We start from the raw sequence: 25,843 nt of genomic DNA, 5'->3' as shown, positions 1-25,843 counted from the left end.
ATGTTTCTTACCTCATGGTAACTCTTAAAAGAATATTAAAATTTTGCCTTATATAAAGAAATTATGTTTTAATTTTGTAGTCATATTAGTCAAATATATGGAATAACAATTAAGTGACTTATTTGAATAAAGTTCAAGTACAGTTAGTTTTATTATAGTGGAAATAACTAAGAGTTACGTTACATATGTACATATATACATATACATATACATATACATATACATATACATATACATATTCAGTTTAAAATTCATTTGTACTACTTGGGCCACTTTCCAATGCTATGTACATCAGCTCTATAAAACTTGACAAAATGAACTACCAGTTCTTTCTTAAGTAGCTTTCAACCAAACAAGCAAAGTAAATTTTTAAAAAAACTTTATCTTCACTGATTTTTAGAGAGAGAGGAAGGGAGAGAAACATCGATGTGAAGTGAAAAATCGATCCTGTCTCCTGACGTCCCCACCATGCATTGAGCCTGAAACCTGGGCATATGCCCTGACTTGGAATCAAATTTGCAACCTTTTGGTGCACAAAGGATGACACCCTACCAACTGAGCCACATTAGCCAGGGCGAGCAAAGTCAAATTTAAGTGCTTAGAAAACGAAGTAATTCTGGGGAAAGTATTAAGAAAAAAATAAAAATATATATGGGACACAGTGGAAAACAGAAAGAATGGAGAGTCGTTCAGTCTTTTATTGGAATCACTAATAACTGAACATGATACTTTTATTGGAGGAAAATCACCATAAAGCACAATTATCCAAACCCTATTTAAATGTAAGTAAAGGCATTAAAGATCAATATTAGGATTTTATGACTGTTAAGAGCTACTGTCACAGAAATGCAAAATGATGGCCATTTCAAATATCAGATACACTAAATGGGGAAACATTCCTTCAAACATTTGAAATTCTGTTCATTGACCTGGCTACTTACAAGCTTAACCTATGGTTCTGGTTCTTTGTTCAAGGTACAGAGTTTAGGCAGAGTTGGTTTCTTTAGATTTTTACAGGCCAACTATTATTTCTAGCTATTGTCAATCCTCCATCATAAATCTCTATATATAAAAGCCTAAGTGACTGCTACAACTGGTGACCGAACAACCAGTCGCTATGACATGCACTGACCATCAGGGAGCAGACGCTTAACGCAGGAGCTGCCCCCTGATGGCTAGTGCACTCCCACAGCCAACCTCCTGCAGCTGGCCAACTTTCCATGTTCCCTCCCTCTGGCTGGCTGGGCCCCGATTAGCCCGAACAGGACTGAGCGAGGCAGCCTCGATTGGACCCGATCGCGGCCAGGCTGAGAGACCCCACCCATGCACAAATTCGTGCCCTGGGCCTCTAGTATATTATATTTGTCAAAACTTCTCTAGTTTGGGACCGGTGTGGCTCAGTGGATAGAGCGTCGGCCTGTGGACTGAAAGGTCTCGGGTTCGATTCCGGTCAAGGGCATGTACCTTGGTTGTGGGCGCATCCCCAGTAGGGGGTGTGCAAGAGGCAGCTGATTGATGATTCTCTCATCGATGTTTCTAACTCTCTATCCCTCTCTCTTCCTCTCTGTGAAAAATCAATAAAATATATTTAAAAAAAAAAAACAAAAAAAAACTTCTCTAGTTTGACCTAATTGTTCCTGCTCTTATGACAGGCCAGCCTTAACTTAACCATGACAGACATCAGTGATGAATATTAGGTAAAGAATAAGAAAAGAGAATAGATGGGAAGTGCAGTAAGGAATAGAGGCTCAAAAACATAAATGGGGCTGGCTGGCATGTTTCAGTGATTGGACCAGGAGGTCACAATTCAATTCCCTGTCAGAGCACATGCCCGGGTTGTGGGCTTGATCCCCAGTGTGGGGCGTGCAGGAAGCAGCTGATCAATGTCTCTCATCATTGATCTCTCTCTCTCTCTCCCCCTTTCCCTTCCTCTCTGAAATCAATAAAAATATTAAAACAAACAAAAACATAAATGGGACAAAGCATAAGATGAGATGTCCTCTCTCCAGAAGACTCTTGTACAGATTGGTACAATGAGAAAATAAGCAACCCTTGTGTATAAGGAGGAATAGTAAAAAACAAAAACAAATGTACACCAAATACATAATTATACCCACAGTTTCTACGATGGCGCTGACAATGTAAATGTGCTCAATGAATGTAAATGAGATCGAATCACTCACCTTATCAAGTTCACTTGTCAGTTTTTTATTTTCTTCAGTTAATAACACCTTTTCTCGTTCATACTGTTGTTTGAACTCATTTTCAAATTCTTCCCTTTCACTTTGACTAACACAATTCAAAACATAAAAGAAAAAAAAAGAAATAGAATTAAAGGTCAAATTATGGTGCCCCGGATGAGCTATTGTACCATATGTTTCATCCTGGAAAGTCACTTAGATCTTGACTATTCCAAATCCCAATCTTTTCCTTTAAAGTTAGAAATCACAATCACTTCCTTTTAAATAATAAATAGATTTGTCTGCTTAATAGCATCTACTTTGTTTTTCAATTGAAAACTGAGGAAGAGATCTGTGATGAGCAGACTCCTGGATTGTGTTCACTTCCTTTCTTCTCTCCTGCTTCATCTAAGTGCCTACCTACATACACATATATGCATACACACATACTCAAATTTAATATTATAAAGTTTACTTTAATAAGTTATAGTTCTGTGGGCAGAAATGATTCCCTTAGAAGCAATCACAGTTCTAATCGTAGGGAGAAAGGAGAATCAGTTTTTACATAATGAGATGCAGAAATGTTCTAATAGATACAGAAGCTTACGTCTACAGCAGTTTGATGGAGGATGTTAGTAGCAGCTAATGAAATTCAATGTGAAGTTCTGGGTAATTTTATATGGTTCAACAAAGAACATACTTTTGATTTTTAAAACGTAATCACTTTAAAATTTTTTAAAAAATATATTTTATTGCCGGGACCGGTTTGGCTCAGTGGATAGAGCGTCGGCCTGGGGACTGAAAGGTCCCGGGTTTGATTCCGGTCAAGGGCATGTACCTTGGTTGCGGGCGCATCCCCAGTAGGGGGTGTGCAGGAGGCAGCTGATCTATGATTCTCTCTCATCGATGTTTCTAACTATCCCTCTCTCTTCTTCTCTATGAAAAATCAATAAAATATATTTAAAAATAAATAAATAAATAATATATTTTATTGATTTTTTTATACAGAGGAAAGTAGAGAGATAGTTAGAAACATCGATGAGAGAGAAACATCGATCAGCTGCCTCCTGCACCCCCTCCCACTGGGGATGTGCCTGCAACCAAGGTACATGCCCTTGACTGGAATCGAACCTGGGACCCTTCAGTCCGCAGGCCGATGCTCTATCCACTGAGCCAAACTTCTGCCGCTTTAAAATTTTTTAAAGTAATTTTTTAAATCCCCTACACTACTAAATTACAGAAAATAGACTAAATAATAATTTAAATGATAAATTCCAGGAAAATAAACCATCCTGTATCCAAGAAAATGTACTGCTTTCCTTATTACCTATAGTCACAATGTGAATCTAGTTATATTTAAGAATAATTCTTGACTTGGCATCAACTCCAAACAACAAATGACAGAAACATGAAAAATTACAAAAAAGTCTCCCTTCAGAAAAAAATACGTATGCAAATAAAGAGTACAATTCCTATGTAAACCATTGTCGTTTTTTCTACTAGCATGAAGCAAACTTAAGTCTCCTCCACGTGAAAAGACAACAAACAAGCTCCCCTAAGCTCCACGATACACTTCACTTTCCACTCTCCTGGTCTCCCCGCCCTGCTAACCGCCGCCCTGAGATCCTGAGAGAGTTGGCTGCATCCACTTTCTCTCGCCTATCTGCCCCTCACACCAGACCTGGCTCCTGCTGCACTCCTCCAAAGAAGTGCTCCTCAACACGCAACCTAGTCCCCTCTGTCCAGTCTCCTGGCCACCTCAGTGCTGTCTAGTTTTCTTGAAGTGCTGGCTTCCGTGGCTTCAGTGACTCCTCGCTCTGGTTTCCAGCTGCCTGTCCGAAATGCCTGGCCCCTGCCTCAGCTGCAGTGCTCCCGGCGTCCTGTCAGGTGCTCCCTCCTCTCTGCACGCCTTTCCCTGAGCATCTCATCCACCACCGCCCGGCTTCCCTTCTCTGTTCTGCTGGCAAACTCTGACCTCACATCGGAAGCCCTTCTGGGCTTCAAGCCTCTGACTTGCCATCTCCACAAAGACGCCTCCCAGGCGCTCACGTTCAATATGCCCAACTCGAGAGCTCAGCACATGACCTGTTCCCACCGCCTGCCTTCCTCTGTGCCCAGCACACGCCTTTCTCTCTTCCCACAGCCGAGAGCATGGCTGAGGCCAACCCCACTCACTATCTACCTGCTCAAATACTCTGCTCCTCTGTCCTCTATTAATTTATTTCAGATTATAAATCTGGTGTGATTTCTCCCACCTAAAAACAAAAACAAAGTAACTTCTTTTGAGAGAAATTTCTCCTCCAGCAGCTACCTCACTGCACTGCTTGCTTTCAACATAAAAGACTCCGAGTGATAACAGTGGTGTCCACACTCTCTGTCTCCAAATGCTCTCCTTCTAGTCTTTGGCTCCCACTGTAGGGTTCTGGCCCTCACTGTTCCACTGACAATGTTCCTATCAGTCACCAATGACCTTCATATTGTTTAACTCAACTGCCATTACGTGGACCTCATTTTATTTGATATAAACTTCATCTCATGTGACATGAAAACAGATTTGATAGGTTTTCATCACATGGCTTCCAGGTCACCAGATTCGCCTGGAAATTTGTAATGTGTAGAAAGTCAGGATGCTCTACACAACGGCCGACTGCACATCTCTGCCCAGATGTCTAATATGCATCTCAAATATAACTTGTTTAAAATGAGCTCCTGAAAATACACCCCAAACTGGATCGCTGATGGGGCCTGGTGGCCAACTTCTTGGTCCCTCCTCCCAGCAGACAGACAGGCCCCGATCAGCCCAATTGGGCTGGGACGGGGAACCAGAGGTGGGAGGGTAGGGAGGAGCAGCTGCGGACACAATCCTTTCCCCAGGGAGCCGAGGGCTGGCTCCCTCCTCAGGGCCAGTGCCAATCTCCTGGGTTCCTGGGTCCCTCTTCCTCTTCCTCCCCTGGCCGGCAGGTCCCAATTACCTGAACGGGGCCGGCCCCAGGCTGGGACAGGGAACCAGGGGTGGGTGGTGGCAGACACCGTTGGCAAGGGAAGTAGGAGGGGGATAGGTGGGGAGGCGGGGAAACTTATTGGCCTAGTGACCCCACCCGTGCCCGATTTTGTGCACCGGGCCTCTCATGTATTTATATAATTTAATTCTTCCCCTTAATGCTTCACAGCATCCTCTGCTTTATGTTCTGTTCCTGGTATTTCTCATTGATTCTGTTTGGTATGCTACTTAATGCTGGGGTCTTTCCCCGTAACGCAAGGAACGCTCCATAAGGACAGAGAATTTTCTGTCTGTTCACTGCCATGTTCCCAGTGCCTCTGCACATAGTAGGTTCTAAAACACTCCTATTGAATGAATGCACCAAACTGAATAAACGTAGGCTTCTGATATAAATTGAGAATGATAACAACTACACTTTGTTGCCTAAAATCTAGACAGACACCAGAATTCCACTGATTAAGCCTCCTGTTCTTCATTTCTCACCTCTGGTCATGATGTCCTCTAAGTTCTGTCTACTTCTCTCCATCTCCACCCACCTGCCTAAGGTTCAGCAGCCTCGTGTCTCACAGCTAGGCTCCTATCTGCCGTCTGCTCCTCCAACCCATTCTCCACACGGTGCAAGAGCGATCTCTTAAAAATATACTAACAATCACGTAACTGGCCTGGCCTTTGACTAAAGTCCAAGTACCTTACACGCCTTCATGAGCTTGCCTCGGTTTTCCTTCCCAGCAGCATTTCTCACCCCTCCCCTCGCTTCCTCTGTCTTGTCATGTTTGCACCACAATGAACAGCTTTCCTTTCTGAATGTGCCATGCTCCCCTTCTCCTCTAGATGGCAGCAGTCTGCTGCCTCTGTTTGGACACTTCTACAGGCATAGATTTCTTTGGTCTTAACCTAGAAATCATTTTGTCCAAAAAACTTAGATGCACTGAAGCCATCTCTGCGCTCTTCTATGGGGGTGCTCTCACACACCCCACTTGCTTCCCTGTTGGGTTGTACTGTGTTTTCTATTCACTAGTCTTGGCTGTGGTCCTCTATCATTCTCAAGCATGGAACATGCTTACTGCCTGCAGAGCTCCAGGGCCTGGCACGTGCCAGGCATTCAATAAATATTTATTAGAGGAGTAACTTGATTATTACCTTTCTCTCCTGTTTTTTTCCAATTTGTCTTTCAAAATCATAATTTCTTTGTTCAGAGCAAGTTGCTGGCCTTCTGAGTCATGCAGTTCTTTCTTTAGATTTTTAATTTCATTTGCATGTATTCCTTCTCTTTTGGATAATTCTTCTTCATAAAAGATACTTTTCTTTTCCAAATCTGTCTTTAGTTTAGTTATCTCTTGCTGATGTTCTATGCTATACACTCCTGGTGAGTAACTAATCTGTTTTTGCTATAAAAAAAAAAAAAAAAGATTAGTTCATATGTAAGTATTAAATAACTTCTTTCTATTCTAAAAAAGACTATTCATATAGCTTTAATAGTATTTTTATATTATCACATAAAAATAATTCTTTATTAAAGGCTATTAATCTCTCTTGTCTGCCACGTTACAATATTTTTTTGTGCATTCCTTTATTATTGTGTATCTTACAGTCTTCATCACAAGATTGCATATCTGTATTTTCTGCTGGTACTTACATAATTATTTGTTTTACACTTAAAGTTTTAGTTTTATACACAAATATTGTTGGTTATGGAATAAGAAAAAAAAAATCTACCTGCATCTGGTTTCTGAAGTGGAACCAATAAAAGGTAATAAATATGTTTGTGTTTTTAAAAGATTAAATCGGGAGAGGGGATGGTACAGTTAGAGTGTACAAAAAGAAGAGAGTGGACTTTTAGTCTCCAGGGAGAAGTGACAAAGTCTAACCTAATGTCTTCATAGTCTCTCTAGGAAAAATGAAGGTCTCTGCTGCAGGTTGTGTATTAAGGAGACATTTGCCTGAAAGCCACCGTTTTGGAAATGCGGTTGAAATGTCCTCTGTGAAAGGAGATGTGCTAGCCCAGCCCAGGATGGTCTATCTCAGCTGACAGAGTGTCTGCAAGGCTTCCTGGAGCCACACCAGGTACTTCACTAGCCACGCCCCCATGCCAATGACCAATGGGCCCTTTCCGGGAGCAGCCCTGCATAAATATCTAACTCTCTCCTGGCAGATGTTCCTCCCCACTATACACAGTCTGCACTTCCTCCCTCCGTGGTTAGGAAGTCGTTACCAGCTTCCTATGGCAAAGCAGGAATTAAGACCACGAGGTCGGAAGGAGAGTTCATGTTTGCTGCACTCCGAAGAGAGCACGTAAGGAACCTGCCTCTGAAGCCTGCGGAGGAGCAGACAGCTCCACCCATGAGAATGCAAACGCTACCTTCAGGCCCTCCAGCTCGTTTTCCAGCTGCTTGGAGTAGTGCTCGCTCTGTTCACGCAGCTTCCTGTCCTTAGATGCTTCGGCAGCTACAGCTTCTGTGTGAACTTCCAGCTTTAACACACAATGAGAAAAGCAGAGTCATGGTTTTAACTGCATGCCCAAGGAAATGGTTTTTCCCCGGGGAATTTACCTTGCAACAGGAAGATAAGTCAAATGCTGAAATTCATATTAAATAATATTACCAAACTACAAAATTAACCTCTTTGAACAGTTCAAGAATGAAGTAGATATCATGTCACTTGTCTGAAAAAGCAGCTTTAAGCACTACCGCGTGGACACTACAGACCTTGCCTGACTACTGACCTCTTTCTTGGCTCTCTCTGTTCTGCGCAGTTCTTGCCTTAAGCTTTCAACTTTTTGCATCACCAGGTCCACCTCTTCTTCCTTATCTCGGACGTGGCGAGCAAGTTTCTGCTTTTGGGTGTGCAATTCTGTGAGCCGCTCATTGATCTCCATGAACTCCTGCATGGCCAGTTTCCGCTGGCAGTGTGCGTCTTTCAGCTCTTTGGACTGGTTTTTTAATCGCTCACTAGCCTGGACTAGTTCCTACAGTTTTGTAAAAAGAATATAAGTTACCAATTCTGCAACCTACGAACCAAATTTGGCCATCATGTCATGCTATAATGAAATCAAGAGGAGCCAAAATTATTCACCTTAGGATAAAATGAAATGAACTACCTTTGATTAGATATTCAGAGCATGGCACTCTGTTCATATTTTCAGTTCTTTATGCTAAAATGCTAACTGCAAAGGAACAGCAGATTTAACCTTCTAATACCCTGGTTTCTACAAATAAATAAAGAGCGTAGGAATATAAGGTGCAATGGTCAAAATAAAGATGTTGAGATATTTAATGGATATCTGTGCACATAAAAAAGACTTGAAAGCTCAATTAACAAGCTTCATATTCAGAAGCTTGCACCCACTACTGGGGAACACACATTCACCTTCAGCTAATACTGAGCATTTAGAAATGGAACAGCCTAGACCATACAGCAAGTCTCAGCAGATTCAAAAGAACATATATCATACAGATTAAATTCTTTTAATAACATTACCATTACAATAGAAATAAAAAATTAAAAAGCCTAGCCTGGCTGGGTGGCTCAATTGGTTGAGCATCGTCCCTTACACCGGAAGGTTGCAGATTCAATCCTTTGTCAGGGTGCATCTGGGAGGCAACCAATCAATGTTTCTCTCTCAAATTGATCTCTCTGGTCTCTCCCTCTCTTTCTCTCTCAAATCAATAAACATATCCTTGGTTGAGGATAAAAAAAAGTTTAAAGGCCAAATTCCAAAACAATTAATTGGTCAAAAAGAAAAACCATAAAAGCACTAAATTATCTAGAGTAAAAAAATATTTAGTACATACTAAAACTTGAAGAGGCAGTAAAAATAGAAAAGTTATAAGCCTAAAACACTTATATTGAACCAAAAAGATGCTTGAAATGCAATGAAATTCCACATTAAAGAAAAAATAACACATTAACATTTTCTCCAAATATGAGAAGGGGCATAAATTAAAGAAAAAAGAAATGTAAGAATAATGAAGATCAACAAAACCAAAAGTTGGTTCTTTAAAAAACAAACGAACAGAAAAATATCTGATGAGATCAAATAAGGGAATAAGATTAAATTCACCCCCAAAAAATTAAGAGAGGTTATAACTACAAATCTAGGAGATATAAAAAAGATAATAAAAGAACACAATGAAAAACTTTATTACCTTATTAATTGAACAAATGCCTACCTAAATTATAATTTATCAATAGTGGTTTCAAGAAGAAATAAAATTCTGAATATCCTATAACAATTAAAGTAACTGAATCAATAAACTTTCTCCCATCCATCCAGGAGAAGAGAATCCCCAAGCTCACATGGTTTTACAACTGATTCCTTTAATGTTTCAAAGGTACAAAATGTTCCTCTTATACAAACGTTTTCAGAGAGAAAAAGAGGCAATGCTACCTCATTCATTCTAAGAGACCAGTATAATCTTGATTTCAAGAAAAGACCAGCCCTAGCTGGTCTGGCTCAGTGGATAGCATCAGCCTGCAGACTGAAGGATCTCAGGTTCAATTCCAGTCAAGGGCACATGCCTGGGATGTGGGCTGGATCCCCAGTAGGGGGCGTGCAGGAGGCAACCAATCAATGATTCTCTCACCATTGATGTTTCTCTCTCTCTCCCTTCCTCTCTGAAATCAATAAAAATATATTTAAAAAGAAAAGTCGAGAAAGCCCAGCTGATATGGCTCAGTGGTTGAGCGATGATGACCCATACACTAGGAGGACATAACGATGTCTGGTCAGGGCACATGCCTGGGTTGTGGGCTCAATCCCCAGTAGGGGGTGTGCAGGAGGAAGTTCATAAATGATTCCCTCTCATCATTGATGTTTCTATCTTTCCCACTCCCTTCCTCTCAGAAATATATATTTTAAAGAAAGACTAGAAAAATAAGGAAGGAAATTACAAGATAATCTTACTGATGAAAACAAATTTTAAAAAATCAGAAAAAAAGACATTAGCAAATCAGTTCTAATGATGTATAAAGTGAAAAACGTAAGTTCTAGAACTAGAGTTGTGCTGAAATTCCAGCTCTACCACTTCCTAGCTCTACTATCATCTTAAACAAATGTACCCACTTCTCTGTGCTCAGTCTTACCGTCTATAAAATGAGGACAATAATATCATCACCCAAAGCACAGGGTACTTACAAAGACTAAATCATCTAATATATATAAAGCACTTAAAATAGTGCTATTAGAAGACATGCTATGTGTCACCTATATTATCATATTATTATTTAGGAGCTAATACATGGGCAATTTCTGTTTAACCCACAAATAAAGAAGTGGTTTAACACTGAAAAAGTCTGTAAATATAATTCAGCACACCAACTTATTAAAGGAGAACAAGCATATCAATACTTATTTTTGATGAAAATGGTTAGCAAGGTAGGAACAAAAGATAACTTCTTTCCTGATAAGACGTATTTAACAAAGACATACAGAAACATTATTATTAGTGGTGAAATATTAAAAGCATTTTCTTTGAAATCAGGAGTAAGACAGGAATGACTGCTAGCACCACTTCTATTCGACATAGTACTAGAGGTCCAAGCTACTACAGGAAGACAAGGAAAGAAAGAAAAGTCATAAAATTTTTAAAAAGGAATAAACAAACTGCCATTATTTGCAGAAAACTTTAAAGAATCTCAAATATGTTATTACAACTAATAATAGTTAAGCAATATTGCTAGAACATTATCAGTAAGAAATGTAATTTCTAAAATGTGAAAAAACAGAGAATAATAAATTCAAGGAAAAGCAAACAGGACCTCTATAAAAATCTACAGAAAAACATTTTTAAAAATGTTTAATTATCTGGAGAGATATAATAGCATGTTTGTGGATAAAAAGATTGTGGGGCTATAGAGGAAATATTTTTATGTTTTTGAACAGTTAAGCCTTTCTAAGAACATTTGACTTAAACTTGGGACCGAAGCAAGCCTTTCCGAGTAATGTGTGAGTAGTTTGGATAGTGAGAAATCCAGAGGGATTTAACGCCTGGACAGAGGCGTTTCCATTCCAGTTAAGAGCCTGAACCAGGGAGCCACCCCCTCTACAGAGCGGGGACTCGGGCATGGCTCCCACTGGAACGATGATTTCTATTCCAAAGTGTCCCGGTCCTTCTCCTGAGGCTTCCAGGAGAGGCTCAGCGGTGGTGGAGACGGAAAGCCGGAAGCATGTGCTTCTCTCCTCTGCACACAAACCCTCACTCACCTCCCGGGACCTTCATCTACAGCACAGACTGCACGTGTGCAGGGAGGTAACCTCCCAGCAATCACTGCACTGAGGAACACACTGCACACAGAAGCCATGTAGTTATTACTATATTTGTTTTATATTTATATTATTATATTTATATTATAAATATCCTCATCCTAGGATATTTTTTCTACTCATTTTTTTAAGAGAGTGTCGAAGGGATGGAGGGAGGTGGGAGAGAGAGAAAGAGAGAGGCACACTGATTTGTTGCCTCCTATACGGACAACTAATATATATAATTCTAATATAACTAGAGGCCGTGCACGACATTCATTTATGGGGGAAGAGGGACATGGAGAAGTGGGGGGAGATTCCTCAGCCTGGCCTGCACCCTTTTGCAGTCCAAGAGCTCTCGGGGGATGTCCGACTGCCAGCTTAGGCCCATTTCCTGTGGTGAATGGGCCTAAGCCAGCAGCCGGACATCCTTAGTGCTGCCATGGAGGTGGAGAGGCTCCCGCCACTGCTGCTGTGCTCGCCAGCCCTCAGCCAGAAGCTGAGCAGCCCTCCCCCTGTGGGAGTGCACTGACCACCAGGGGCAGCTCCTGCGTTGAGCGTCTGCCCCCCCCAGTGGTCAGTGTGCGTCATAGCGACTGGTTGTTCTGCCGTTCAGTCGATGTGCATATTACCGTTTTATTATATAGGATAACTATGTACAATAATTGAGTAGTCTTTCATTACTAGCTATTAATCAATTATTATATACTACATCATTGAATTTGATTTTTACTACATCATAAGCCACTTATTTCTTTTTTGCATTGGCTAGTATTAATTCCAATATTTAAAAAAATAAGTGAATGAAAGGCAAAGTTCCCAGGGAACATGGTTTAAGTAAAGTATTTTTCTCGAGAGCTTAATATTACTTACCCCATTAGACTGCTACAGTGTGCTGGCTATTAACACATTTTGTTGATGTTTATAATACTGTTTAAGTGTTACACAAAGTCCTAATGAAAATAACTTTATTTGTTTTATCTACACTTTGAAAGATAAACTGACATTTAAAAATTTTTAAAGGATTAAAGAAATTTTCTATTATAATCTTTTAGGAACGTTGGTATTAGCAAGTCATAATGAAAATGCACCTATATTTTTATTTTTCCACAGACATTATACTGATTTTACTTTTCTCTTATTTCTTCATATTTATTTTTTAGTAACATTCACTTTAATCAAATCCACTGATTAGTAACTTTCTAAAAGAAAAAAAGATTAAGAGTGTTAAAGCCTCAAGAATGTTTTTCATTACTAGCCATTAATCAAAAGACATACACCAAAATAATTGCTGAATTTTAAGCCAATTTTTTACAGATAACATCTACTATGTATTAGTACAGTTCAATATGAGTGCTTTCAGTATACAAATTAAACAAGACTGAGAATTCAGAAAAGCCTTTAACATCCTATCTGTACTTCTTACCTTATTTAAGTCTTCTCTCTCTTGCTGTAATGTTTTGACTTGTTTCTCATAAGCCTTGATTTGTCTAAAAGCTTCGTCCAGTTCTCGCCTCACCGAATTAGCTTCTTCAAGTTGTTGTTCCAAGTGACTCGATTCTAAAGAGAAAACAGTGTTGTTGTTTTTTTTACTTTTTGTATAAAAGCAAATGCTTAAAACAACTAAATTAAAATAATATATTTTGAATTGGTATTAGGCTTCCTGACTCCACGTCCACCGTGACACCTGACAGCTAAGTGCTTCTCACCGTAAAGATGGCGAGGAGCTGGTACCACGGGGAAGATGTGCAAACGCCGCACACAGCCATTGGGATACAAGACCGTGCTCCCAATAAAACAGCGCCTGCAGGGCCAGTTAAAGCTGACGAGGAACAAAACTGAACAAGACCAGCCACACAAAAGAAACAGACACATTGTCCTCTACTGTTGGTTGGCATTTGTGTGCTGATGTCAATCATTATCGAATGATTTTGCGTCTAATACTGAGGTTCCAGATCATGCAGCCTGGTTTCCCTAGTGGTGAATGAAGACTAAACTCTGATTTCTAAAAGTCAGTATTTTAAACCTCCTACTGAGGTCCATTTCTCCATTTTACAGATGAAAACACTGAGGCTCAGGAAGTTAAGAACACGCTGAGGGTCATATCGCTAAAGGAGTATCAGATCTGAGACCAGAGCCCTGGAATTCTGGCATCAACCTCTCCGAGTCAGAAAGCAATATTATTAAATAATGTTTAACATTACCAGTTAGAAAGATTTATTATGAAAAAATAAAATTATATTTAGTATATGTCTAAGTAATATCTAATGAATTGGTATAAAATGTTTCTATTTAAAAAACTGAAGCCATTTAAACAGAAAAACAAAACATACTCATTGCTAATTCTGCTCAAGATAGTTTCTGTTCTTTACAATCTTGCTACTCGGAGAGTCATGCCCAGACAGAGAGCGTGAGCCTCCTCTGAGGTTGGTTAGAGACGCAGAGTCTCAGGCCCCACTCCAAACTACTGAGCCAGAATCTGCACTTCACCAGGATTCCTGGGTGACCCGTTTGCAAATTAAAGTATGAGAACCAACACACAAATAATGTACATTGTTGAGTGTTATACCCTCAGTAAATAAAGTAGCATTTATACTACCTTAGTCCAATTAAAGAGTAAATATTTCACCTGTATAGACAAGTCCTATAGCAAAAAAGTCACTTAAATGTATCACACACTAATTGGTTCAAGATTTCTTAAGTCCAGTAACTTACGACTGCTTAGTGTCCTAAAGTTATAGATTTACTAAAAGCTTATTCATCTGAGGTATTTTGAAAGTCTAAATACTTTTATGAATAGTGTAGTTATTTTTAGAATTTTTGAAAACGTATGCAAAGTTGCATTTTGTAACTTGCAAAGGTGCTAAGACTGGAGAGCCAGAGGGAGATTAGTGCGACAATCAAAGCACCTCTCTCTGTCCGCAAGAGCATAATGTCACAGCTTCTCCGTTATGTTCTTCCTCCTAAAATAATTCCTAAGTCCTCCCAGATGAGATTTCCTTCTAATCAGGGTGGATAGGACATCTATTATGGCCCTATCCATTCACTGTATTTCTCCTTTACCTATGTAAGTTAGAGGAGAGAGATGGGGAGAGGAGGAGAGAGGGAGGGAGAGGAGGGAAGAGAGAGACAGAGAGAGGGAGTTAGTTTAGGGTTGGAGAGACAGTACAAGGAGTCACAAACCACCACCATCAAGGCAATAAATGTAATGTGTTAAAAGCACATTACAGGTTACACAAATGCTTTTATTAAAAAAAAAAAAATCCATTCTTCATTTTCTCATATAAAAATATAAATGAGTATGAATTTCTTTTTTGTCTGCAGATATTCAAAGAAGATGTATTAAGTGTCCGTTATATGGCACAAGGAAACTCTGTCCTACCTTCTTAAAGTCAGAGTATGATGAAGAGAACAGACACTAAAGTGAAATTGTGAATAATTATAAATATACTAGAGGCCCAAAGCACACAATTCGTGCAAGGGGCTCAGCCCCCGCCCACTGTGGCTGCATCTGGAAGGAAGTCCAATCTAATTAGCATGTTATGCTTTTATTATTGTAGATTAAATTTTTCTAGGAGTTTTAAAATATTGGAAAATGTTGCCACCTGGCCAGAGTGGCTCAATGGTGAGTGAGTACCCATGAACCAGGAGGTCATGTTTCGATTCCTAGTCCGGGCACATGCCCAAGTTGCAGGCTTGATCCCCAGTAAGGGCCGTGCAGGAGGCTGCTGAGCAACGAATCTCTCTCATCAATGATTTTCTATCTCTCTCCCTCGCCCTTCTTCTCTGAAATAAATATATTAAAAAGAAAAAAGAAAATGTTGCCATAGGGAAAGAAAAGACATAAAAACCTTAATAGCGGGCAATTTGTTTACACAAAGGTTTTGCCTAAGAAGTATCCAGAGAAACATTAGATCATATGCTCAGCAAAAACATATCTTAGGAATGAGGGGGAATTTAAGACATTCTCAGATGAGGAAAAACGAAGAATTTGTCAGCAGGCCAACCTTTAAAAAAATGGCTGAACGAAGTTCTTTAAACAGAAAGCAAACAAGGAACTCAGCAATTTCAGGAAGGAAGGAAGGAAGAACATGGCATATAAAAATATGAGTAAATACAATTGAGTTTTTTTTCTTCTCTAGAGTTTTCTAAATTATATCTCATGATGGAAGGAAACATTATAAACTTGTCTGATGTGCTTCCAAAACATGTGAAGAGGAAATACTTAAAACAATTATATAATGAACAGGGAGAAAAAATAGTTATCAACACAAAACACTGCTCTGTCTCTACACCTAATGAGATCATGTGATGACTCTTAACCCTGAAAAGGTTGTCTCCCTCAGAAAAAATCCAAAGCTCTTAAAACACTCAGTAAGAAGCTGCTGACCAGGCAAAAGCCCTCTGTACCCTCTACTTCCCCAGCCTCGGCTCCTGCCTTCTCCCTGCTTGCTCATTCTACGCCAGCCATGCTGTCCTTGGTGTTTTGACTCATCTCAAGGGGGTCATTCTGATGCTAGGGCCCTTGCACTGGCTGGTCCTTCTTGGAACGTAAGTTCCCAATACAACTGCTGGCTGAGCCCTACCCATCTTCCAGTTTTTGTCACATGTCGCCTTCCCAATGAGGCTTACACCTGGGCCTACTAAAATTTAGAACTCATCCTGCACTTGCAACCCTTATCCTGCTCTTGTCCCTTCTAGAATCCCGAGAGCCTAAACAACATCTGGTACACATAGTAGGTGCTCAATAAGTATTTATTAAACGAATGAAATAAATAAATGAATGGATATAACAGGTATATTAAGAATTGTCCATATTAATTTTCATCTAGCTCAGCAATACACTGAAAAATAAGTTACAGCCGAGACCGGTTTGGCTCAATGGATACAGCGTCGGCTTGGGGACTGAAGGGTCCCGGGTTCGATTCCGGTCAAGGGCATGTACCTTGGTTGTGGGCATATCCCCAGTAGGGGGTGTGCAAGAGGCAGCTGATCGATGACTCTCTCTCATAGATGTTTCTAACTCTCTATTTCTCTCCCTTCCTCTCTGTACAAAATCAATAAAAATATATTAAAAAAAAAAAAAGTTACAAAAAAAAATTCACATGCCTTAATGCGTGCATACATGCAGTTCCCTTGTTCGTCCTTCCTCATGTCTAACACTCTTTCGCCTACTCATATGCATACTTTACCAGACAAATTCCAATTAAATATTCCAAACTAATGGGTCTTCCCAGTCATCTCTGTGAACTTAAATCCGGGTGAGGCGCTCCTCCTAGGCACACTCCCTGCACCTGCGTCTGCTTTTCTGACGGTCTTCACGCGTTTATCGCAGAAACTATTGGTTTATCTTTCTCCCAGACCAAAACGTGAGCTCCTGGAGGCAGAAACCATGCTGATTTGCCTCTACGTCACTGGCGCCTAGCCCATACCATATCACACATGACACATGCGTGTTCAATAAATGTTCTCTGTGTTTAAGTAGAATATTTTTAAAAGTCTACTAAACTTAATTAACAGTGAATCACAGAAATTTACCTCTTACTTGTTTCCTTAGTTTTTCAATTTCTTCTTTTAAACTTTTTATTTCTAAATCTTTGCTTGCTGTTAGTGGACCATCAACAGTTGAATGCTGCAGAGCTTGGACAGTCTGTGTTGACTCTTAAAAAAAGAGAGAATAAGATAATAAATAAGAAAGCTGGCCATACACTACACTTTCAAACTAATGGCAATATGTACTTCTTTCTAGAGAAACCCTTATATAATTCTACTAGTCAAAACATCTACCCGTTGAAAACAAGCACGTAAACACATTAAAATTAAATCACAAAACTCCATGTATCTGTCTTTATACAACACTAGAGGCTTCTATTCTAGATTGACGGCTTAGGCCCCCTCCTCCCACCACCACTGTGCTCACCAGCCATGAGCCTGGCTTCTGACTGAGTGTTGCTTCTCCTATGGGAGCCTATGGACCACCAGGGGGCAGCTCTTGTGTTGAGCACCTGCCCCTTGGTATTCCGTGCACGTCATTGCAATGGGTTGTTCCGCAGTCGGGTAGAAGCTGGCTTCCCGACATCCCTTGAGGGGTCCCAGACTGCTAGAGGGCGCAGGCCAGGCCAAGGGACCCCATCAGTGCATGACTGAGGCCAGGGAGAAATGTGGAAGGTTAGCCAGCCAGGGAGGGCTCCAGGGCAGGTCCTGCCTGTTCTGCTCAGTCCAGATCAGCCAGATCCCAGCAGCAAGCTAACCTACTGGTTGGAGTGTCTGCCCCCTGGTGGTCAATGCATGCCACAGCAAGCGGTTGAGCAGCCTTAGCATATCATTAGATTGGTTGAATGGCAATGGGACAACTGGACATTTAGCATATTAGGCTTTTATTATACAGGATTATATAGGATACAGGTGGGGCAAAAGTAGGTTTACATTTGTCCATATGGAAAATTATACATTAATTAAGAAATAACAACACAAGAATAAACTGTGTTTCGCGTACTCACAACAGTAAGCCTACTTTTGCCCCAGCTGGATGTAGGACAGTGGCATCATTTGGTAAATGTTCTGTTGGATGACATATGAAAAACTGAGACTGGTGTGTGAAGGAAGGTCTGGGGGTGTTAATATACAAGATGTAGCCGAAACCAGTTTGGCTCAATGGATAGAGCGTCGGCTTGGGGACTGAAGGGACCCGGGTTCGATTCTGGTCAAGGGCATGTACCTTGGTTGCGGGCATATCCCCAGTAGGGGGTGTGCAGGAGGCAGCTGATCGGTGACTCTATCTCATCGATGTTTCTAACTCTCTCTCTCTCTCCCTTCCTCTCTGTACAAAATCAATAAAATATATATTTTTAAAAATATACAAGATGTAGAACTGCTGGCCTTCCAATTTGTATGCATGAAAGTTGAGAGGCCCACTTACAAGTGACTTTGGCTCATCACGTTAGTTCAAATAGAGATTATTTATCTTGTGGTTCTAATGAGAAGATGCACGGTATTAAGGAAGCCTTCATTCTATTAAGGCTTATTCCCAGGTAGTATCAAAAGATATGGGGGGAAATTTAAAACCACTTATGTCAGAAATGGAATTACCCCCATCCTAAAGTAGTCATTCTGCTACCTTATGGAGGGTTCCCAGATAGTAAGACTGGCCTTACCACAATCTTTGTTAGTACACGTCATTACTAATTGCTCTGCATTGTCATGCACCGCTTCACACACTATGTTCGGAGAAATGCAGTAGCAATAACAGCATTAAATGCCATAGAGTGCATGTACACAAACCCTGACAGCAGACGGACGTAACTGTACGTGCTCTGTTTCTGTATGACCGGCGGCACAGTAGATTTGTTTATACCAGCATCACCATAAACAGTTATGATGTCACTAACCCATAGGAGTTTTTCATTCCATTATAACCTTATGGTGTCACCATGTGGCCCATTGTTCACTGAAATGACATTTCTGTGCATGCCTGCATTTACTAATATACTGCTTTATATAACTTATTACTTATATAACATATTACTTAAATATATCACTATACATTTATCTCCAAAAAATTGTCACCTACAGAGGAGAGAGATTTTCGAATCAATCTTTGCCATCTGTATGGAGAAATCATCATCATCATGCACAGCTGTCATAAATATTTGTTAATTTGACTTAAAGGTGTAAGATATACCATACTACTCATCTAATCATGATCTACATCCAATAACCATTTCTCCACCTTTGGGTTTAAACATGCTAAAAACTGGTGCTTTTTGTATTTATTGCTTTTAAAAGAACATCCTTTGTTTATTTTAAAGACATCTAAGTTGGGATTAGAAAATGGGGAGATATAAAAATGCCTAATGGGCCGAAGCCGGTTTGGCTCAGTGGTAGAGCGTCGGTCTGTGGACTGAAGGGTCCCAGGTTCGATTCCGGGCAAGGGCATGTACATTGGTTGCGGGCACATCCCTGGTAGGGGGTGTGCAGGAGGCAGCTGGTCGATGTTTCTCTCTCATCGACGTTTCTAGCTCTCTATCTCTCTCCCTTCCTCTCTATAAAAAAATCAATAAAATATATTTTTTTTAAAAATGCCTAATGGACATGTTGAAGCCAGAGACAAATGAGATCATGCTATGTGATACCATTTATATGAAAGTCAAGAACAGGTAAAATTAATTATGAGTGAAAAGAATTAAAACAGTGTTTACTTCAGAGTGGTGGAAAACAGACTGGCGAGAGGCATGAGGGACTTGGTGCTCACTACAAGTATTTCATGCATGGCCTGGGCAGTGGGTGACATGAATGTACACATATAAACCTTTATGGGACTTCCTCTTAAAGGAGTACCTGCTCACCTTGCTACATGCCAACGCCATTTAAACATCGATCAGGGTGACATCACATCACGGTGACACGGGCACTCCTCTTTTCTCTCTCCTCAGATTTACAACTAATTGGACATCCATATGTTAACGAAGTGCCTCGCATGGCACTCTGGCATCTCCAAGGACCCATCCACCTGCATATCCAGATGGCGGGTTTGACCTACAGGAGGCTGTGGAGCCACGGGAGTCACCGCAGTGGTGACTCCAGGAGGCAGTAGAGGAGGCAGACAGTAAAGTGGGACTGGCCAAGCCAGGAGGCTACAGCCAGGGAGCCTGGGCTCTTCAGCGCCTGGCTTCCAGAGAAGAAACCTCGGTGACGGGAGGCAGAGGAAAGGGAAGAGGCAGACAGAGAGCTAAATGTCCTGCTGTCGGCCCACAGACCTCTGGGACTCCCCAACTTAAGGATTCCCTCACCAGCCCCACGTTTAAGCACATATCTCGCCCTACCCGGCCACCAGCATATTAAACATATTCCAAGTTGTAAGTCAGTAACTTTAAGAGAAATAAAAAAATGTGTGCTATTGGCACTTTTTGGAAAATAAAAGAAGGGTTTCTGGTTGCCAAGCTATTGAACTGCTAGAACCAAAGAGAACCAAGTCTTACCTAAATAAGAAAGAGATTTGCTTCTTCAAATGTGACGACAGAGGCACATTTCAGGAACACTGAAAGAGCACAGTAACACAGAAAGAAAATGACAATTCTCCAGCAACCAAACTCAAAGACACAGAATGCTGAAATCTGATGAAGAATTCAAAATTGCTGTTATAAAGAAATTCAACAAACTAAAGGAAAACTCAGAAAGGCAATTCAGTGAACTCTGGAATAACAATAATGAACAGAATAAGTAATTTCCCAAAGAGGTTTAAATTCAAAAACCAAGGAAAAATTCTGGAGCTGAAGAACTAAATAAATGAGATGAAGAATGCATTAGAAAGTGCTGGAAACAGAGTAGACCACATGGAAGAGAGAACAGCAATCTGTATGACAGGTATTAGAAATGACTCAGGTGGAAAAGAAAGAATTAATATTCTAAAAAGAGAAGAAAAACTGTAATAGTTATCTGACTCCACCAGAGAAGTCAACATATGAATGGGCATGCCAGAAGTCTGGGGGGGATGACGGAACAGAGAATTTAATTAAAGAAATAGTAGATAAGAACTTCCCAAACATGAGGAAAAGAACTAGACACGCAGTTCACAACACTGAAAGAATAATACAAAAAGACCTTCGAGCTGGACGGCTGGCATAGCTCCGTGGTTGAGCATCAACCTATGAACCAGGTCACAGTTTGATTCCTGGTCAGGGCACATGCCTGGGTTGCTGGCTTGTTCCCCAGTGGGGGCAGGCAGGAGGCAGCTAATCAACAATTCTCTCTCATCATTGATGTTTCTATCTCTCTCTCTCCCTCTCTGATTCTCTCTGAAATCAATAAAAGTATAAAATTTTTAAAAAAAGACCTTTAACCCACATTAAATGAATTATCAAAAATCAATGACAAAGACCTAATTTTAAGGACAACTGGGGGTGGGGGAAGAAGTAAACTACAAAGGACCCCATGAGGCTATCAGCAGATTTCTCAGAGGAAATTCTCCAGTTCAGGAGAAGGTAGAATCACATACTCAAAGACCTGAAAGGTAAAAACTGCCAGCCCAGAGTACTCTATCTACATTAAGGAGAAACAAAGGCTTTCCCAAATAAACAAAAGCTGAGTGAGTTCACTACTAGATCTGCCTTATAAGAAATGCTGAAATGGTCTCTTCAAACTAAAATGAGAAGATTATGGTGATAGACAATAAGAAGTAGAAAACTGTAACTCTATTTTAGTATTAATTTCTAATTATAGTAAATGTTAAAGGTAAAAAGCATTGAAAATTAACTATAGCTACTACTATTTGGTAACAAATTCGCACCAAAGAGAGATAATTTATGACATCAAAAATATAAAAAAGGAGGAGTAAAAGAACAGAAGCTTTATAGGTGAATGAAGATAAAAAGGATTATTTTATCTGTAAGATGTTTTAATGCAAACTTCATGGTAATTACAAAGCAAAACTATAGAGCATAGATACGATACCAAAAAGGGGGTGAGAGGAGAATGAGCTTATCACCGTGGAAACCCATCAACTTACAAAGGTGAACAGAAACAGAAGAGAGGGAAATGGAGATTCAAAATCACCAGAAGGAAAAAGGATAAAATAATAGCAGTAAGTCCTTACATATCAATAACCACCATGAATGTGAATGGACTGAACTCACCAATCAAAAGGCACAGAGTGGCTGGGTGGATTAGAAAACAAGACTCAACTAGCTGCTGCCTGCGAAGACTCATTTCAACCTTATAGGCACAGAGAGGTGCAAAGGGCAAGGATAAAGGATGAAGCATTGTATGGAGATCACCTACATGCATATCTACACTAATAAAAGAGTAGGATGCAAATTTATCATACCTTCGCAACACCCACCAACCAATCAGGAGTGAGTATGCAAATTAACCCAACAAAGATGGCGGGTTAATTTGCATATATAGACACCAAGTAGCCAGGGGCAGGACTGAACACTTGTGTCATCACTCTGGGCCTCTGAGCAGCATAGAGAGGCGGAAAGGTGGCTCTGGGCCAGAGTGAAAAGACAGCTCCGGCCGGAGCAAAGGCGGTGCCGGCAGCCAGGGGAAGGAAGGCCCGTTTTTGCACATGGCCTCTAGTCAACGAATAAATGGATAAGATGTGGTATACACACGATGGAATATTATTCAGCCATGAGAAAGGAAGATATCCTGTCATCTGCAACAACATGACTAGACCATAAGGGCATTATGCTAAGTTGAGATAAGTCAGACTGAAAAAATAAAGGACTGTATGATATCACTTTTACGTGAAATTCAAAAAAGTCACACTCATAAAGAATAGGGTAAAATAGCAGTTACTAGGGTGTGGGGATAGAGGTATAAGATTGATGATGTTTAAATATACAAACTTGCAACAAGTAGTAAATAAGCCACAGAGAGCTAATACAGGGTATTAATACATGTAGTACTATGTTTTATGCTATACTAGAGGCCCAGCGTGCATGAAATTGCGCATGGTTAGGGTCCTTAGGCCTAGCCTGGCCTGGCCTCTGTCACATGGCCTCTGTCACATGACCCTGCGACACGATGTGAAGCCCCCTGCCCTGGAATGCTCCGCAATGCTCTCGGCCCCTCGACTGCTCCGTGCAGCTTGCTGCTGCCCTGCGTTACTCGCCGCTGGACACTCTGAGAAACTCCCCGGCCCCGCGACTGCTTTGCGAAACTCGCTGCCACCCGGGTGACTGCTTTGCTAAGCTCACGGCCACCCCACGAAGCAGCCCGCCACCCCTCATGGTGAGCGGCTCGGGGGCTGGGGGAGGGGTCACTGAGAGGTGCTCCATGCACTTCATGGTGACCGGTCGCCCGTTCAGTCGTGATGCCACTGAGCTCTCTCTCTATATATATGAGGAAGGATGTAATATGATAGAGGTGCTGATATCACAACAGAAATCACATTACAGTAACGAAATGTACCAAGTTAACACTATGCACCTTAAATTATTCAATGTTATAGGTCAAATATATTTAATAAACTACCTTGCATGAGAAAGGGGGAGTAATTTTCCATGCAGCTATCTTAGCAACATATTGAAAAAACAGAATACTGTCTGTTTTATTGGTGTCTACAGAGTCTTTCTCTCTAGTGGGCCCCTAATGCATAACCGCAACATTTTATCATTGTAAAACTCTCTCTTTTAAGAACTACAAGTTTCTTGACTATATACACACTGTTTCATTTGATGTCACAAAATGAATTAAGTGCCAAAACCGGTTTGGCTCAGTGGATAGAGCGTTAGCCTGTGGACCGAAAGGTCCTGGGTTCGATTCCAGTCAAGGGCATGTACCTTGGTTGTGGGCACATCCCCAGTAGGGGGGGTGCAAGAGGCAGCTGGTCGATGAATCTCTCTCATCGATGTTTCTAACTCTCTATCGCTCTCTCTTCCTCTCTGTAAAAAATCAGTAAAATATATATATTTTAAAAAATGAATTAAGTAAAATACATTGCAAGTTACATTCTGTAGTTTGGAGAAAATAAAGCAGGAAAGGGGGTGAGTACTGGGAATAAAGGAGGATTCCATTTGCATTAGAATGGTCAGGAAGGAACTTATTGAAAGGTAGCGTTCAAGTAGAGACTGCAGGAGGCAAGGGAATGAATCATGTGTGTTCATGTGAACACCACAGGAAGAACACTGAGGGCAGGACAAGAGCTACAGCCAAGGCCCCAAGGTGGGGATGTGCCCAGTTCGAGGAAAGAACAGCCAGGAGCCCAGGGTGGCCAGAATGGAAAGAACAAAGGAGAGAGGAGTAAGGGCTGCAGCCAGAAAGGGAGCACCAGCTGGACAGTACGTGAAACGAGTGTGAGAGAGAGTCAGGCAGGGAGCCAGTCAGGAAGCGATGGCAGTGAGAACTGACGGCGATCTGGAACAGGTGGCAGCACCACCGGCTCGGCCAGCAGATTCCAGGCCACGGTAGTGGCAGAGCTGCCCAGATCCGCCGACTGGTCTGACGTGAGGTGTGAGGGTGAGAGGGTTAAAGACAACGCTAAGGTTTTAGTTCTGAACAACTCAAATCATGGAATATTCTGGAGTATTCTAACATTTAGTCATCAAAGAGTGAAGGAGAGACATCAGCACATGAGAATGAGAATAAGTGGCTTCTAAGGAAAAAGACAACCAGGAGATTAACGTGCCCCAAAGCAGAAAGAGCTATCCGGAGGGGGAGTGGTCACGAGGGTGAAACGCGGGTGGTGACAAGATGAGCACTGGGAAATGATTGCTGGGTTTTGCAACATAGGGTAGGAAAATGGTCTAAGGAAAAAGTAGGACTTCTGGGCGGGATTAAGACTCAACTTGAGATTAGTGTTCATGAATGTGAAGTAGTCAGCATAATGTGTGTTTTAAGTAAGCTCCCTTCAGCCGCAGTTAGAGATGTGATTTTGAATGTAACAGGACTGGGGTTCTTCCAAAGGCATCTGACAAACAAAAAGAGGACAACAGACCTGAGAGTGTATGGAAGGGTATGATGACAGATGGCACAGCATGAGAACTGAGGGCAGAAGAGGAGCCATGGCAGAGGGATAGAATTGTAGGTGATAGGACTTATAATCCTATATAATAAAAAGGTAGTATGCAAATTGACCCTCACACCCTCACAAGATGGCTGCCTATGGGATGACCAAATGACTGAACAAGCAGGCTGTATGGGGCAACCAGGCAGGCAGGCAGGTGAGTGATTAGGAGCCAGCAGTCCATGGTTGTGAGAGGGATGTATGACGGCCAGTTTAGGCCCGATCCCCAGGGTTGGGCCTAAACCGGCAGTCAGACATCTCCCAAGGGATCCTGGATTGGAAAGGGTGCAGACTGGGCTGAGAGGGAGGGGACCCCGTCTGCCGCCCCCCCCCCCCCCCCCCCGCACAAATTTCATGCACCGGGCATCTAGTCTGATAGATAAAGCACCTGAATTAACCTGAAAAATGATCATATTATTTTAAATCTTAGAACAGGTATATTTATCTGAATAGGGGGTTAAGTTTTTAAATTTCCTTTCCAAGGCCTGTGCGCAGTGATTAAGGGGGTGACTCAGCTGTGGATCCAGCAAGCAGAACCAATAAGCAGGGTCAGACCGACCCACCAGGAGTCAAAACATCATCCCATCAACGCAACTCAGTGAAGGACAACAGCTGATGTCTGCGGACTCCAAGGCTGCGTGTAACTGCATTCCGTCCCTGCCTCTCCTCTCCCTAAGCCCATCCCCTTTCTGTCCTGTCCCTGCACCTGCTGTGAAACAGGATTTGAATGCTTGTAAGCACCCTGTCTTCTTGGCTGACTGGCCTTCTCAATAAACACCTCATGTGACTCAACCTGGCCTTCGCTACCGGACACAGCTACGGGCAGCCGGAGCCCAACCAGGGTTTTCCAGGTAACACCAGTGATGGTGGAAGGAAAGGAATACTGGAGGTGAGTCACCAGAGGGAGTAAAGTG

The 25,843-nt window shown here is 41.4% G+C and overlaps 1 protein-coding gene across 11 annotated transcripts in view; it reads right to left on the bottom strand.

Annotated features, from left to right (window-relative positions):
* The window catches only part of CDC42BPA (CDC42 binding protein kinase alpha), a 182,350-nt gene that overhangs the window by 57,761 nt on the left and 98,746 nt on the right, over positions 1-25,843 (bottom strand). For 8 of the 11 annotated variants that reach the window (XM_084868837.1, XM_084868828.1, XM_084868827.1 and 5 more), the window contains exons 11-16: positions 16,961-17,083; positions 12,849-12,982; positions 7,904-8,146; positions 7,541-7,651; positions 6,322-6,569; positions 2,184-2,289 (exon numbers count right to left, since the gene is read on the bottom strand). In XM_084868837.1, coding sequence (XP_084724963.1) covers positions 2,184-2,289; positions 6,322-6,569; positions 7,541-7,651; positions 7,904-8,146; positions 12,849-12,982; positions 16,961-17,083 — 965 coding nt within the window. The remainder of the gene's footprint in view (positions 1-2,183; positions 2,290-6,321; positions 6,570-7,540; positions 7,652-7,903; positions 8,147-12,848; positions 12,983-16,960; positions 17,084-25,843) is intronic. The other 3 variants (XM_084868829.1, XM_084868835.1, XM_084868836.1) reach the window with 1 other exon arrangement.

This window comes from Pipistrellus hanaki (assembly GCF_964339955.1).
Source record: "Pipistrellus hanaki genome assembly, chromosome: 20".
In the NCBI taxonomy this organism is placed as follows: domain Eukaryota; kingdom Metazoa; phylum Chordata; class Mammalia; order Chiroptera; family Vespertilionidae; genus Pipistrellus; species Pipistrellus hanaki.
Note: the sequence above shows the minus strand (reverse complement) of the source record. Positions and strands in the feature narration are given on the sequence as shown.